The sequence below is a fragment of the Jaculus jaculus genome, chromosome 3 (genome assembly GCF_020740685.1).
Source record: "Jaculus jaculus isolate mJacJac1 chromosome 3, mJacJac1.mat.Y.cur, whole genome shotgun sequence".
Taxonomy (NCBI): Eukaryota; Metazoa; Chordata; class Mammalia; order Rodentia; family Dipodidae; genus Jaculus; species Jaculus jaculus.
Window position 1 is genome coordinate 168282037 of NC_059104.1, and position 17119 is coordinate 168299155.

At 52.5% G+C, this 17119-nt stretch overlaps 1 protein-coding gene across 1 annotated transcript in view; it reads left to right on the forward strand.

The window, feature by feature from the left end:
- Positions 1-16897, forward strand: part of Chrdl2 (chordin like 2) — a 36739-nt gene extending 19842 nt beyond the window's left edge. Inside the window, exons 3-11 of the mRNA XM_045145829.1 lie at positions 131-224; positions 3276-3418; positions 5940-6033; positions 8564-8616; positions 9655-9820; positions 11241-11435; positions 11851-12024; positions 16064-16156; positions 16794-16897. Of these exons, the coding sequence (XP_045001764.1) occupies positions 131-224; positions 3276-3418; positions 5940-6033; positions 8564-8616; positions 9655-9820; positions 11241-11435; positions 11851-12024; positions 16064-16156; positions 16794-16873 (1092 nt within the window). The 3' untranslated portion in view covers positions 16874-16897. The remainder of the gene's footprint in view (positions 1-130; positions 225-3275; positions 3419-5939; positions 6034-8563; positions 8617-9654; positions 9821-11240; positions 11436-11850; positions 12025-16063; positions 16157-16793) is intronic.
- Positions 16898-17119: the final 222 nt, after the last annotated feature.

A 17119-nucleotide genomic window follows, 5' to 3' on the forward strand; every position in this document is an offset into this window, starting at 1 on the left:
TGTTTTTGATCCCATCCCGGCTATGACAGAGTGGAATTCTGCAGCTGAGGTGGACACTTTGGGAGAGAAGCCCTATAGGTGGGAGGCGGTGGCTCCTTGGAACCAGGGCTGACTCCTGTGTCCCCTTCAGACTGCCCACGTGAACTGTTACCGCCTCCGCTGCCCACCCATCCACTGCCCGCATCCCGTGACGGAGCCGCAGCAATGCTGCCCCAGGTGTGTGGGTAAGTAAGCCCCCTCCTCCTCCTCTTTTGACACTGACCCCCTCTTTGCCCTCTGACCTTCACCTCAATGCCCACGGAGGCCCCTTGCTGAGAAAAGATGCCAGGAGGAGCCGGGCGTGGTGGCGCATGCTTTAATCCCAGCACTTGGGAGGCAGAGGTAGGAGGATCACCGTGAGTTCGAGGCCACCCTGAGACTCCATAAGTGAATTCTAGGTCAGCCTGAGCTAGAGTGAGACCCTACCTCAAAAAAACAAACAAACAAACAAAAAAGATGCCAGGAGGAGGGGGCAATCTCTGCCCATCAGAGATGTGGAGACACACATGTACTCCCAAGTATCCCTGCAGGCAGGCAGGGATAGCAGCGAACTTCTGGTGCTGAAGTTGGCGCTCGTGGCAAGAGGAGACGGAAGTAGACCCTGGCTGCAGGAGATGGGGGTGACCTGGCCTGCAGACTGCACCCCTGGGCTCTAGGCTCTCTAGCCAGCCAGAGGTGTGGCGGGGGCGGGGGGCGACCTATTCTGGGAAGTGAAGGTGGGTGATCTTGGGCTTGAAACCCTTTAAATGAGTGGGTTTCTACAGAATGCCTCAAACTGGGCACTTATTCAGAAAAGGAAAAAAAAAAAGTTTATTGAGCTCACAGGTTTGGAAGCTGCAAGTTCAAGATCTGGTGGCCCCATCAGCTCGGCCTCTGGTGGGTTCTCAGGGGGGATCACAATGTGACAGGGACCTGGAAGGGGACCTGGCTGTGTGCAGGAGGTCAGAGCATAAGGTTGACTCGCTTTGTAAGGAACAGCTCACTCAGAAGGGCTAACCAGGGTCCCACAAGGACTGTACTGTTCTCTTCCAAGGACAGTGTCCCAGTGACCTACCAACTTGGACCTTTTATGTCACCTGCTTGCCCAGCCCACCACAGGAGGAGCAAGCTTTCAGCGTGTTAGCCTCTGGGTGAACATACTCTAGCTGTGTCCAAGCCTTGAAGTCCTCCATGTGAACTGCCCTGGGACTGGGCGTGGCGAAAGGACTTGATGTCTGTGCTCTGGGAGTCCTCCTGGTGCGCTGAGAGTCCTCCCTATGCCAAAGTTTGGTGTCTAATGCTAGTGTCTGTGACGCCATGATTTTAAAGTTTTAGGATCCTGTGAGACTACAATTCTAGGAAGCAGCAGAGAGAGGTCCGAGGGGCCAAGAAGAACCTAGCATGACCAAGTAGCCTTTGAAAGAGCAGCTAGGCGGGGCCCGACTTAGAAGCAGGGAGACATGTCGAGGTGAGAATCAATGTCCAGTAACAAGTGGGAAGAAAGGGGGCTCCTGACTCTGGGCTCTGGAGCGAGGCTGTGCTGGTGCACGGTGGTGGAGGATGCGTGCAGGTAGAAGCCCAGGGTCTGTCAGCCTGTGGGTGTGACATGGGTCATAGAGAGCGCTGGCTCTGCTGCCCTGAGGGAGCAAAGGCTGTCATTTTATCCCAGGGTCCTTCCCTCTCCAAGCTGGCTGGATTTTGCCCCTGTGCCACCTTCTTCCTCAAGTACTCATCCCTGCCAGTACTTCAGGAAGCGCCCCCACCCAGGCCAAGTTAGGGTTCCTCCTCTGGGCTGTCCAAACATCTGTGGTTTTGCCACCGTGGCCTTTACCATAGTACTGCGTCTTTGCTGTATGCCTTATCTCTCTCTACCCATCAGATAGGGAGCTTTTTAAAAGAAGCATTTGTTGGGCTGGAGAGATGGCTCAGCAGTTAAGGTCCTTGTTTGCAAAGCCTAAGGACCCAGGTTTGATTCCCCAATCAGTGGCTGGAGGCCCTACCATGCTCATTCTCTTCCTTTCTCTCTCTCTCTCTCAATCTCCCTCTCTCTCTTTCTCTCAAATAAGTATTGTTTGTTTGTTTGTTTAAGGTAAGGTCTCACTGTAGCATGGGCTGACCTGAAATTCACTCTGTAGTCTCAGGGTGGCCTCAAACTCACAGATATCCTCCTACCTCTGCCTCCCAAGTGCTGAGATTAAAGGCATGCGCCACCACACCCAGCTTTAAATAAAATATTTTTTAAATGTCTGTTTTTTTTTTTAATTTTTATTTATTTGCAAGGAGAGAAAGTACCTGGGCATGCCAGGGCCCCTAGCTGCTGCAAACTCCAGATGTAGGCACCACTTAGTGGATCTGGCTTTACATGAGTGCTGGGGTGACTGGACCCAGGCTTTGCAAGCAAGCACCTTTAACCACTGAGCCATCATCTCTCCAGCCCATTTGAGAGCTTCTTAACGGCCGGGCTAAGTCTTGGTCATCATTTCATTCCCAGTGCCTAGCCTGGGATCTGGGGCAGAAAGGGGACTTAGTGGAGGCATTGTGAAGGAATAAAAGGGGTGTCCTAGGGTGGGAGGCTGCCTTCCTCTATCCTGAAGGATGAGGACTGACCAGCAGGTAGCGGGGAAATGAACTCAGTGGCCAGTGAAGGACAGGAGAGGTCGATCGCCCCAGCTGACTCTCTGACAATGCGACAATGAGCTGGGGAACTCGGGTTTCCCCAGCTGCAGCGCTTGGTTCCTGGCCAGGGAGGTGCTCGGTGGAGCCTCGTGGGCTTCAGACACTCAGGAGCATCTCTGCTGAGGCGGGGGCTGTGGAAGGAAGGCTTGCAGTCAGACGTCAGGGTCAGCAGGGCCTCGTGGTCATCCGGCATGGGGAATGGCTGGGAAAACCAAAGATGGCTCTTTTAAATGCCAAGAGGGGGGAAATCCAAATCTTCAGAAAAGTAGCCTGCTTAATTCTGGCAAAGATTTTTAAAAATTTTTTATTTATCTGACAGAGAAAGAGAGGAAGAGGTGGGAGGAGGAGGCAGGGAGGGAGATAATGTACACACCAGGGTCTCCAGGCACTGCAAACGACCTCTAGACGCATGCGCCACCTTTTGCATCTGGCCTCACATGGGTACTGGGGAATTGAACCTGGGTTCTTCGGCTTTGCAGGCAAGTGCCTTAACCACTGAGCTATCTCTCCAGCCCTGGCAAAGATCTTAAAACCTTGCAAAACCTCATTTTCTTCTTTCTCCTGCCTCTCCCCACCTGCAGAGCCACATACCCCCTCTGGACTCCAGGCTCCCCCAAAGTCCTGCCAGCACAACGGAACCACATACCAACACGGGGAGATCTTCGGTGCCCGGGAGCTGTTCCCCTCCCGCCTGCCCAATCAGTGTGTCCTCTGCAGCTGTACAGTAAGACTTCCTATTGTCCCCGCGACCCAAGCGTGTGTCCCACCAGCCAAGAGCACAGCGATAGAGAGGTAGCACTTAAACAAGAACGAGGGAGCCTGGAGGGAAGGGGTCATCTGGGGTCCAGAATGTTCTGTGTCTAGCTAAGTGAGGAGGCCTTTCTGTAGATCTCCACACCCTCCCAGACTTCTGACAGCATGGGTTCCTGGGTACTGACAATGGCCCATTTTTGTCCCTCACCCAGTGGACACTGCACTCCTCAACAGGAGAGAATATTCCCATTTATTTTATTTATTTTTATTTATTTATTTAAGCAAGGGAAAGAGGCCGAGAGAGAGAGAGAGAGAGAGAGAGAGAGAGAGAGAGAGAGAGAGAGAGAGAATGGGCATGCCAGGACCTCCAGCCACTGCAAACAAACTTCAGATGCATGTGCCACCTAGTGCATCTGGCTTACGTGGGTCCTAGGGAATCAAATCGAGGTCCTTTGGCTTTGGAGGCAAGCGCCTTAACCACTAAGATATCTCTCTAGCCCCCACTTATTTTTTTATAATTATTTTATTAATTTATTTGAGAGAGAGAGAAAGGGAGGAGAGGGTATGAGTGCACCAGAGCCTCAATTGCTGCAAATGAACTCCAGACACATGCGCCACCTTGCGTATCTGGCTTATATGGGTCCTGGGACATCAAACCTGGGCCCTTTGGCTTTGCAGGCAAGCACCTTAACCATTAAGCCATCTCTCCTGCCCTATTCATTTATTTTGACTTGGTGTCCTCTATTGTTCCTGGACCAGGGCCTGTAAACAGAGGACACCTGTGGTCAATGCAGAATGAATTCCTGAATGATCTTTCAGTCCTGGGACAGACAGAGCCTGACAGTAGCAAACAGGATTTAATCTGGAGTTGTGTAGACTCCCCCTGCTTGTGGTCAGAGGAGGGCCAGGGACATAAATAAATAGATAAATATTGAAGAGTGTGTTCCATGTTTAACTTTATATATTAAAATTTTAGAATGTATTTTAATTATTTGAGAGAGAGAGAGAGAATGAGGAAGACAGAAATACTATGGGCCTAGAAGGACCTCTGCTGCTATACATGAACTCCAGTCACAAGCTCCACTTTGTGCCTCTGGTTTCACATGGGTCCTGGGGATTCGAACCAGGGAAGCAGGGCAAGCAAATGCCTTTAACTGCCAAGTCATCTCCCCAGCTGATCTTGTAACTTTCGGGCTTTTCAACGCCTTGGAAGTTTGGCGAGCTTCCCTCCTCCAGGAGAGACGGTTTCATTCCAGAGGAAAGAGGGACAGGATTTGATTCCCTGTATGACCCTGGGGAGTTATTTCTTCAGGCCTGCCTCCCCTCTTGTCCCTTCCCATTAGTGGGACGCTCTGACTCCGAAAGTGTCCATGTGTCAGAGGGAGCAACGTACCCTCATGGAGAGACTGCCTACCAGTCTACTGAGCGACTGCTGTTTGCAGGGCCTGAGCATCTTGATGTGCTCTGGAGTATCATTCCACCACGTCTACACACGGTGTCCCAGTGGCCCAGGAGAGGGATCTCCCTTGCCCTGACTTTTAGATGAGCACATTGGTGTTCAGAACAGCTAAGTGGCTTGCTTTATGCCCCAACCCCATGTTCTTTTCCCTGTAGCAGGCTGCTTCCCGTGAAGGGAGATGCCTGGATTAGGACAAGGCCATGGGAAGAGGCCGAAACGGGGGTGGGCTGGTAGATCATTCTAGTGGTTCCTTTGTGCAATCTCCCTGGATGTGTGGCTCCCCTCCTTTCTTTTCACCTTGGTTTATGGAACTGGCTTGACTCTTGGCCTCTCCTCAGGAAATACAATCCTTGTTTCTTAGTCTCATGGGGAGGAGAAAAGAGGATCCAGGATCATCTCACTTCCTGTAGGAACTGCTGGTTTTCATAGACATGCGCCCAGCTGACCTTCACAACAAAGGGGTGTGCTCCTCAGCACACAAAACTTCGGCCCAGAGAGAAGTCCAAGCAGAGGCTCTTGCCCCCACCACGAACCTCACAAAGAGCCCTGTGCCCTGCAGTCTTGGATTTACAGGAAGGTCCTAAAGTTGGGGGCCAGAGGCTTTTCTTTAAGAGCCTAAGTTCGGGTGTCAACCCATGCAGTGTCCCTCCTCCTGACCCAGGACAGTGATTTCAGTAGGAAAAGCCTGCCGTCTTAGCTCTGGTCCCTCCTCTCTACGATCTCTAATTATAATTGGATAGCACAATCCTCCCTCGCTCCCCTCATCTGTATGATGGGAAGAAGCCCACCTCTCAGATTGCCAAGAGAGCCTGAGGAAGGAGACACTGAGGTTTTCTTCAGGGCCTGAAGTGGAAATGGGAGGTCCAGGGCACCCTCCTAAACTGGCTGAGCCTTTTCCAAAGAGCCACATGTTGCGCTGTCCGTCAGGGGAGACTTCGAAGCCTTTTGCTCTCCAGGCCGCCCCCCGCACCCCCGCCCCACCAGACTGGTCCTCTCCAGAACTCATCCCCAGCCCTGTGTGCTCTGTCTGCAGGAGGGCCAGATCTACTGCGGCCTCATGACCTGCCCTGAGCCCGGCTGCCCTGCCCCATTCCCGCTGCCCGACTCTTGCTGCCAGACCTGCAAAGGTGAGTCTGCCCCAGCGTCTGCCAGGTCCCCACAGCAGTGACCTCATGGACTGTTGGGAGGGGCCTCGGGGACAGTCGCCACTGGCACACATGGTCCCTTCCTGCGGGGTCTTAGTGACTTAGCCCGGATGCCCACGGCAGAAACTGCTATGCCACGTCTGGCATTATTGCAATCGCAGGAAGCTCACGATGGGGAGAGGGAACGTTTTCTCAGGGAAGTCCGGGGGTGGGAGAGAAACAAGGGGAAGGCTATCCACTATTCATCAACTCCCCCTAGCCCAGGCTCACCCCACAGCCATCAATTCCCTGAGTGCCCCAGTGCCCATGGATACACAGGTGCCAGCCAGCCCTGGGAGCACCAGGCAGAGGGATGGGGGAGGCATGGATGTGGACATGGCCAAGAGGTGCTGCTGGGTTGATCAAGGCTGAGGGCAGTAAGTTGGTAGGAGCAAAAGGGGTGCTCCCACACAGCCTGCAATGATTGGGCGCAGTCCCTACAATTCAATGAGGCTGAGAAGGGCAAACACTGGCACCACGTCTCCTCCTGTCTGCATGAAAGAGTGGGGCACAGGGTGGGCCTCCCGGAGTCGAGTCGAAAATCTCCGCATCAAACTGAGGCCAGAGCAAGGGCCGGTGAAGGGCAGGCTGGACTTGAGCAGAGAGAAGCCACTAGACTGTCCCTGTCCTTCCGGGAGGAGGTAGCGCTCAGGCGGAGAAGTGCTTCCCAGTGGAATGAGCCCCAGGTAGTGGCATTTTGGAAGGCACACTCCAGTTCTGGTCCTTGCATGTGGTGCCACAAATTCTTTGCCCTCTCTGGGCATCAGCTGTGCCATGCCCACTACGAGGTTGGCTTTGATGATTTTGCCAGCCTTTTTTTTTTTTTTTTTTTTTTTTGCTGGTAAGGTATGTACGTGTGTGTGGTGGACGCCTGTGTCTGTGCCTATGTGGTGTTCCAGGAACTCACCTGCAGTGGCCAGAGCCAAATGTTGGATGTCCTGCTCCTGTGCTCGTCCACCTGTTCATTTGTGACAGAGTCCCTTACTGATCCTGGAGCTTGCTGAGTTTTTTTTTCTATATTTTAAAATTTTTATTTTATTTCTTTTTAATTTTTTTTGTTCATTTTTTTATTTATTTATTTGAAAGTGACAGAGAGAGAGGGAGAGAAAGAGACAGATAGAAAGGGAACGGGCACGCCAGGGCTTCCAGCCACTGCAAACGAACTCCAGATGTGTGAGCCCCCTTGTGCATCTGGCTAACGTGGGTCCTGGGGAATCGAGCCTCTAACCGGGGTCCTTAGGCTTCACAGGCAAGCGCTTAACCGCTAAGCCATCTCTCCAGCCCTAAAATTTTTATTTTTATATATTTATTCATTGGAGAGAGAAAGAGAGAGAAAATAGTATACCAGGGCCTCTAGCCACTGCAAATGAACTCCAGATGCATGTGCCGCCATATGCATCTGGCTTATGTGGGATCTGTGGAATCAAACCTGGGTCCTTAGGCTTCAAAGGCAGGTGCCTTAACTGCCAAGCCATCTCTCCAGCCCCTCTTTATTTGTTTGTTTGTTTGTTTTTCATATGTTCCTATGATTCTCATGTCTCTGTGCCCCTGTGGGACTGGGACTATAGACATGTGTGGCCTCCACCAGCTGTTTGTCTGGATACCGTGTGTCAAACTCGGGCCCTTGTGCTTGCGCAGGAAATGCTCTTAACCACTGAGCCATCTTGACCTCGGTGATTTCCAAGTCTGACTCCTGTGCTCTGGGACTGGGAAGCAGGAACGTGCAGTGCGAACCGCGTGGTGTAGTGAGGCAAGGAGCTGGGAGAGAGAATTGTGCTCAGCGCGGCAGGAAGCAGCGGGGTGTATGTGCTGGCTCCCAGCGAGTGTCACCCCAGAGAGGCCTCTGGCTCTGCCTGGAGGGGCTGGAGAGTAGGACCCTAGTAATATGTGGTGAAAACCATGGCCTGGTGACATCACATCCAGCTGGATTGAATAGCCGTGCATGCTTAGGCATGGGCTTCCGGGATCCTGGGATCCTAGGCCATCCCTGATGGGCACTGCAGAGATGCCCAGTCCCCGAGTGGTGACTTCAATAAAAACTAAACAAAAGCCGGGCACGGTGGCGCACGCCTTTAATCCCAGCACTCGGGAGGCAGAGGTAGGAGGATCATCATGAGTTCAAGGCCACCCTGAGACTCCATAGTGAATTCCAGGTCAGCCTGGACTAGAGTGAAACCCTACCTTGAAAACAAAAAAAAGAAAGAAAAGAAAATTAAACAACTAAACAAGAGGCTCAGCCTTGCAGATCAGTCCCAATTGTGATCAGTAGGTCACTGCTGATGCAAACCACTTGTGGAAACTTTAAGAATTCAGCCGGGAGAGGAGAGGTTATAAAGGTGAGGTGGAAGTAAGCTTTCCCCACACCCCCACTCTGTGAGGTATAAGGCCTGTGGGTAGGCTGGGGCAGATCCTATAGTTGGAGGCCTCAAGGCCATGGCCGCAAGGCTGACCCATCTTCCTCTTGAGTTTTCAGACGGAGCAAGTGAGAGGTCAGAGGAAGAGGACCCTGCACAGTCACAGCGTGGGGTGAGAGTGCGCTCTGCGGCCAGGCTGGGACAGGAGCTGCCACACAAGACCAATAGCTGCATAACTCTCAAGCAGGCCACAGCAGTTATTGTCCACACCGTTCCTTTGTCCTCTGGGTCAGCCACACTGAGACCCCAAAGGGGCTTGGGATCCTGGGTTCCGGGAATTTAGGAAAGAACACCTGAGTTCTGAAGATCTTTTGTCTCTGTATGAAGCCAGCTCTTAGCTTCTCCATCCTGGTGTATTCTGGGACTTTCTGGAATCTTCAGAATTCCATTCTGTTGTCCCATCACCTCACTTTTCTTTTTTTTCTCTCACCTCACTCTTCTTATTCAATTCTTAGCATTGTTTTTTTCTATTATTAATTGTTATTATTATTATTTGTGTGTGTGTAGTGTGTATGTTTGGCCATGCATGTGTAAGTGTGCATGTGGAGATTAGAGGAAAACCTTGGGGTGTTGGCACTCTCCTTCCACCTTTTATTTTGGAGATAAGGTGTCTCTCTCTCTCTCCCTCTTTCTCACTCTCCCTCTCTCGCACTCTCAAGTCCCACAAGCTTCAGAATCCCCCAGCTCGGCCTGACATTGCTGTAAGCATCAAGCAGCACTGGAATTACAGAGGGGTCCATCACTTTGCACTTGGCTTTATGTGGGTGCTGAGGATTTGAACTCTGGTCTGCCATCTCCCCAGCCCCAAGCATTAAGTGTTCAATATCCCCGATTACCTTATGACCCTCTGCCCACCCCAGCCTTAAGGCTTAGCTCCGACAAGGCCTGCCTGGGAAAGGTTTGGTGGAGGCTACATTGCCAAATCCCTATCCTCTGAAAGTTTTCCAAGATCTGTTGTCTGAATAGGTCTTGGAACCCATCCAGATGGTTCTATCCAGAGTCTGTGCGCACACCCGCCCCCCCCCCCCCACACACACCTCACTGGAAAGTCAGCTTTCCACTCTTCGGGACTCCTGCTGCAGACTGGCTTGTAGCCCCGTCTATGATCTGTCTCGTTCAGTCACATTAGCATCCTTCCTGCCATTTGCAGAGACATCCCCAGGAGCCATGTCCGGGGGACGGAAGGAGAAGAGGTCCAGGCACTCCACCCCCCACTGGCCTCAGCTCTCCTCTGGGCTTCATCCCTCACCACTTCCGACCCAAGGGGGCAGGCAGCACAACTGTCAAGATTGTCCTCAAGGAGAAACCTAAGAAAGGTGGGACAGGACCCTCCTCCAGTCTATGAATGGGGAAGGGGCCCCAACTGCGCTTACCTCCTATACCCGCCACTCTGGCTCCCCAATATCAACCTGGCCATGAGCTTACCTTGTAAATCTATCAAAACTGAGCATGCCCTTGGAGGCCACGGGGCCTGGCCCCTATTTGACAGATGACAACCTCGAGGTGCTCCGAGCATTGAGTCAGAGAGAGAGAGCCAGTCCTGGTTTTGATGTTGGGGGTTTGGGGAGTCTCGCTGTGCGCTCCAGCTCAGCTCCAGCATTGGGCTCCTCCTGCCTCTGTTTCCCAAGCACCTGCAATGTCGTTACTAGGAAGCGGGGAAAACCTAACAGTCTTTTTCTTGCCTCTGCCATCAGACTGAGGACGGGGCAGAAGGGAAATCTGCCAAAGGGGCTGCGGGAGGGCGGTGGGGATGGGCCAGGGGCAGCTAAGCTGCAATCGGGGAGGACAGGGACTCACAGTGGGGCTTCTCAAGTGGCAGAAGAACAGCAATGGGGCTACTGGCTCTGAGCTGCTGTGCAGACGAGACGGTGTGGCGGGCAAAGGGCAGGGCTGCCTAGTGGTAACAGTTGATCTTGGGGCGCACATGTTAGGGTAGGCAGGCTGTAGAAGAGGCAATGTAAGTGACCTGGGGACAGCGAGGTCAGGGATAGCACAGTAACAGGTAAGGCCCTGTTCCTGAGGCAAGAGGGCTCTATCTTCAGTAAGACCTGAGGTGCTGAGAAGGGGAAATAACAGAGACAGGGGACTGGCTTTTAAAAATATATATATTTTATTTTTATTGGGCTGGAGAGATGGCTTAGCGGTTAAGAGCTTGCCTGTGAAGCCTAAGGACCCCGGTTCGAGGCTCGGTTCCCCAGGTCCCATGTTAGCCAGATACACGAGGTGGTGCATGCGTCTGGAGTTCGTTTGCAGAGGCTGGAAACCCTGGCGTGCCCATTCTCTCTCTCTCTCCCTCTATCTGTCTTTCTCTCTGTGTCTGTTGCTCTCAAATAAATAAACAAAAAATATTAAAAATATTTAAAAATATATATATATATTTTTTAATTTTTATTTATTAATTTGAAAGAGGCAGAGTGTGAGAGAGAGAGAAAGAGGGAATGGGTGTGCCAGGGCTTCCAGCCACTGCAAACGAACTGCAGACGCATGCACCACCTCGTGTATCTGGCTTATGTGGGTCCTGGGGAATCAAACCGAGGTCCTTTGGCTTTGCAGGCAAGTGCCTTAACCGCTAAGCCGTCTCTCCAGCCTGGGACCTGGGCTTTTTGTGCCTCGGCCTGCATTTTTGCAGGCAGTGTGGCTGGGCCGGGTTGGGGAGGGGTTCCGCCAGGACCCACTCCTCACACTGATGGGCTGGAGACACTGACCCCCCCGCCCTCCCCGTCCTCCTTGTTCCAGCCTGCGTGCACAGTGGGAGGACGTACTCCCACGGGGACGTGTGGCACCCGGCCCTCCGCTCCTTTGGCCCCCTGCCCTGCATCCTTTGCACATGTCAGGATGGCCGCCTGGACTGCCAGCGCATGATCTGCCCCAGCGAGTACCCCTGCCAACACCCCGAGAAAGTGGAAGGGAAATGCTGCAAGATCTGTCCAGGTAGGAGGAGTGATGGGGCCTCGTGAACCTCTCAGACCTCCAGCGCTTGCACTCAGCCCCAGGACACCGGGTGCCCAGACCGCTTGAAACACAGGAGAGTGTCAGGCTTTATTTATTTGTTTGTTTGTTTAGTCTTTCGAGGTGGGGTCTCGCTCTAGCCCAGGCTGAACTGACTCAGACTAGCTTCCATCTCACAGTGATCCTATCTCGTCCTCCTTAGTGCTGGGATTAAAGTCGTGCGCTTCCATGCCCAGCAAAAGGAACCATCTATGTGATAGACTCAAAGGCTCCTGGCATAGACATGGACTCAGAGATGATGTTCTGAACTCCATGGAGTCATAACATATTAAAACACTGGAACCTTCTAGAGGAATTGCTAATATTAACTGAACATGTCTTAAACTCCTTTTCTCAGAGGACAGAGCAGACCCTGACCACAGTGAGATTCGTTCTACCAGATGTCCCAAGGTGCCGGCCCAGGTCTTTGTTCACACAGCAGTGTCCCCAAGCCCAGACAGCCTGCACCGCTTTGCCCTTGAGCACGAAGCCTCCGACCAGGTGGAGATCTACCTCTGGAAGCTGGTGAAAGGTGAGGGACCAGCTCCTGCTCCCACCTGGGCGTACCTCTGGCCTGTCCCTTTCCTGTCCTCAGACCTCACAAGGGCCTTAAGGATGTTTTATCAATCAGGTACTGTAAGTCCCTGATTCCAGAGGAAGGGAACTCACCTACTCCATCTGAGATGCTCTGACAGTTCTGATAAGCTCGTTCCCTCTGAGAAGGCAAGGCCTCCACGTACTCCCTCTCCTGGGCACAAAGGGTTACTGCACCCTGCAAGGAGCCGCCCCTGATGAAATCTCTCAGGCCAATGGTAGGATTTCAGCACCCCAGAGGGGACATCTTCCCAGGCAAGAGGAGTCTAGTTTCACCTGGCCTTTTCTCTTCAGTGGATCCTGTCACTCCACTGCATAGTGACATCAAAGTACATGTCTGAAATTACTCGTGTCACTCAGCGAAGGTCGAAGAGATTTCATGGACAAGCGGGTTAACTGTGAGATTGGTGTTGTGACTCAACTTTAAAGCAACAGTGTGTGGAGTGGGTCCTGACGGAACCCCTCCCCAACCCGGCCCAGCCACACTGCCTGCAAAAATGCAGGCCAAGGCACAAAAAGCCAGTCCCAGGCTGGAGAGACGGCTTAGTGGTTAAGGCACTTGCGTGCCCTCCAGGCAGAATTATTAAGCCATCATCCAAACTCAACTCTGTTGTATTTTATTTATTTATTTATTTATTTATGAGAGAGAATGGGCGCACTAGGGCTTTTAGCTGCTGCAAACAAACTCCAAATGCATGCGCCACCTTGCGCATCTGGCTTATGTGGGTCCTGGGGAATCGAACCTGGGTCCTTTGGCTTTCCAGAGAAACACCTTAACCACTAAGCCATCTCTCCAACCCCAAACTCAACTCTGGATATGAATTAAGTGACAAGGCTGCTTTCTTCCTCCAGTGGGTTTGGTTAGGGACATGGGGTGGAAGAGGAAGAGGGGAGGTAATAACAATGAGGGACAATGATAATAACATCTAGTGTGTGTAGCACTTTAGAGTTTGCAAAGTGCTTCCATGCTTTCGATATCATTTGATCCCCTCCAACCCTGAGGGGTAGGTATTATTGTCCCCATTATACAGATGAGGAAGTTGAGGCTCAGAGAGGTGGAAGGACCTTCAAGAGCCCGAGGGAGCTTTACAGACAGGATGGCAGGAGTGGCCGTGTGCACTGTGATCTGTACGCCTCGGGCAACATGTGCAGTATTATCAGTTAACCCATGAGAAAGCCAAGGGTATGTATCATATTAAAACATCTTTTGCATAGGAAAACTGAACCTGAGATGCTAAGGATATAACTCAGTTGATAGAGTGCTTGCCTGGGTTTGACCCCCAGTACTGAGTAAAACCAGGCATCATGGCACGTACCTGTAATTTTAGCACTTGGGAGGTAGAGGTAGGAGGATCAGAAGTTCAAGGCCATCCTTAGCTCCTTTGAAAGCTTGAGGTCAGCCTGAGCTATATGAGACCTCAGAGGGAGAGAGAGACGGAGGGACAAAGGAAGGGAGGAAAGAAAGAGTTTAAAAGTGAAAAGAGGGCTGGAAAGATGGCTTAATGGTTAAAGTGCTTGCTGGCAAAAGCAAAGCACCCGGGTTCGATTCTCTAGTACCTACGGAAAGTCAGATGCACCATGCGTCTGAAGTTCCCTTGCAGTGGCTGGAGACCCTGGCACACTCATATTCCCTCTCTCTGTCTTTCTCTGAAATAAAGTATTGGGGGGGGGGGGAATAAGAAAAAGGGAAAAGAAAACTAAGTCTGAGAAGTCCAATGACTTGCTCAAAGTCACAGTGGTTAAACAGTAAAGCAAAAACCTCAAAGCCAGGAATGACTGTTCCCAGGGCCCCCTCCACAAAGGTGACCTTGTGCCTTTAGGGAGATGCCTGCAGAAGGCCAAGGAGGGCCCGAATGGAATGGAGGAGGACGGAGAGGGCCTTGTTTCCCATCTCATCATCCGGGGCCCAGTAGAAAAGAAGTGAGGTGAAGGTGGGAGGAACTCTTCAGTTAGACCAGGCCAGCCAGGCCCTTCCGTCCTGACCCATCCCTACCAGTGCTCCCCAGCCGCTGGCCCCCTGGGTTGCCTCAGTGCCCATCCTTCCCTCTACCCCAGACCATAGGAGTCAAAACAAGCCCTCCCAAGGGATCAGTGTCAGGGGGATGGACACAAGGTCAGCTCTGGCCACTGAACCTCCATTAGGTCAGAATACCTGGGTCAGCTCCAGGCACCGGAATCTGGCCAGAGCTGACTTAAGGGCCTGGAGTTTCTGGGTCGAAACAACCTCAGAGGGCTAGAGAGACAGCTTAGCAGTTAAGGCACTTGCCTGCAAAGCCAAAGGACCCAGGTTCAATTCCCCAGGACCCATGTAAGCCAGATGCATAAGGGGGTGCATGCATCTGGAGTTCATTTGCAGTAGCTGGAGGCCCTGGTGTGCCCGTTCTCTCTCTCTCAAATAAATAAGTAAAATAAAATATTTTTTTAAAAAAAGAAACAACCGCAAGGACCTCAATTACAAGCCTTTCTAGGAAAGAACCTCCCACACTGCCCTCCATAGCCTCCTGGTGGTCTCTGCCCTGCCTACCACAGCACGTACCTCTGTCCCAGCCCTAAACTGCTCAGCCCAGAGAAGTCTGACTTTACGGTGAGCTAAACTGGCCTGTTGCTTGGAACTCGCCCAGAAGCGCCATCTCTGCCCTTGGCACCACAGGGTTCAGCTGCCCTCAGTCCGTGTACGAGTGTGCAGTGGCAAGTCTGTGTGGGACTTGTCCTCAACCCACTGTACTTGCTGCTTGCCACTGTGACGCTGACACCAGGCCTTTGGAGCTATGCGCCGGTCCTTGGCATGTGGCTTGGAACTCTGAAGACAGTGCTAACTATTTCCAGAGTCCCGAAACTCGGTCCCAGGATCCATGGTTTCTCTTCCCCCTGACGGGCCCCCTTAAGTGTCCCAGGCACAGGTGTGGTTCTTGGTGCTCTTCAAAGCATGCCCGCCTCGCTGAGGCCCTGCTACATCTGTTCTTTCTGGCCAGAGGCCTTTGTGGGTAACAACTGGTGCCATCACATAACCCACGTGCTCGGAGCCTCAGTGTCACGTGTGGTGCCAGAGCCCCAGGAGACGCAAACACCAGGGGATCCAGCCAATACCTCATTCCTTCTTAGAGCCTCACTGGATGGACACTCGTATCTTTATCCACCCACAGATCCACCCTTCCACCCACCATCCATCCACCCATCAACTCATCCATCCATCCATCCACCCACTCACCTACTCATCCATCCATCCAGGAATTCAGCCATCCCACTTGTCTCATGTGGATCAAGCTTAGAACCAAGTCTGCTAGTTGGCAGGAATAGGCATAATGATGGCACCTTTTAAATGGGCACGATGGTCAACAGAACCCAAGTGCTATAGGTGCCCCAAGGAGAATGTTCTAACTACTTCAGAAGAAGATTGTGTCCCATCCTAGACTTGGTAGATGAGCAGGCACTGTAGATGTGGAAGACAGCAGCAGGAGAACCTGCATTTGTAAATGCCTGGCCTCCTCAGGGCGCTGCGAGCGTCCCAGCCGGGCCACACTGGAGGCACGATCGCTCCACGTGTTTTGGTGTCTGAATAAGCGCGGCTGTGGATTTTTATCTTGTGTTCTATGCCAGAGAAAAGCTTGATGGGTCTACATGGACCAGCCCTCCCTTCTTTCTCGTCTCTTCCTTCTCTCCCTCCCTCCCTGCACTGTGGTGAGCAGACAGTGCTGGTGACAAGAGCCACATACACATCTCCAACGACCACCCCTAGGGTTACTTTTTAGCGGGGTCGGGGAGGGTCTAGTGTAGTGACCCAGACAAGACAACCAGGTAGGAGTGAGAAGGACAGCGGGACAGGAGAACAGGCTGGAAGCAAGAGCAGATGTATTTATTCCACTGGGTTCGTTGTCTGATCAGAATGGGGGCAGGGAGGGAGGTGGCCAGGTTAATTCTGAGTCTACTTCACTGATGAGTCCTGTCTTCCCGCCTCATGCCTTTGTCTCTGCCTTCAGGAATCTTCCACTTGATTCAGATCAAGAGAGTCCAGAAGCAAGACTTCCAGAAAGAGGCACAGAACTTCCGGCTGCTCACTGGCACCCACGAAGGTGGGACCTTGGGCTGAGGAATGGAGCTGGGGAGGAGAGCCAGGACAAGGCGGGACCTTTTGGGGGAGTTCCCAAGCTGCTGGTGCCAGGAGGGTGGGGGGTAGGGGGGATTCGGAACTGTCAGGCCACAGACGTCAGTTCCCAGCATAGGAATCCAGTGGGTGGTTGGGCCAGAGATTTCCCAACCCGTAATGGGAGACAGAAGGTGAAGTGGAGCAGCTGGCTTTGGTCTTGACATTGAGGGGAGATGGGGCGCTGGGGGTGAGTCTGAATCCCCAACCCCTGGTGCTGCCTGCTCCCCCGTCTATTGCCCATCTGCCCTGAGGCCTTCCCAAAGCATTTGGCACCCTTGCTGCGCTCTGCTCACCCTCAGGAAGATGAGTCCAGGTGGGGCTTTGAGAGGGGCTTGGGGGAGAGGACGCACAGGAGTCAGGCAGGACCGGCCCAGCCCCAAAATGCAGGGTGTTTGAAGACTGGGTCACGCACAAGTGTATGATGAGGGAAATCAACTCTGCCCAGAGGGCTCTGACCCTGGCCCACACGGTCCCTGGGAAACCCTGTAACTGCTCCCCATCTCTGCATGGACGTGCGCACCCCCACACACACAGCCTGCTCTGTTCTGCTTCCCTCCTTGCAGGTCACTGGAATGTCTTCCTAGCCCAGACTTCGGAGCTGAAAGTCACAGCCAGTCCAGACAAAGTGACAAAGACCTTATAACGAGAACCTAAACAGTTGCAGATATGAACTCTATTGTTTTTGTTATTATATATTAATAAAGTTACGTCACCCCTCAGCCAGGCCTGTTGTGTTCACATCCAGTCTCCCGTGTGCTCCCCAGGCTTTTTTTTTTGCAAGGCTGGCCCCCTCATTCTGACTCTAGATGAGTGGAAGCAGGGCCAGAAACCTAGACCTCATGGTGGTTTGTCTTCAGAGCCAAGGAGATTGCCCTCTGCTTCCTCGGCC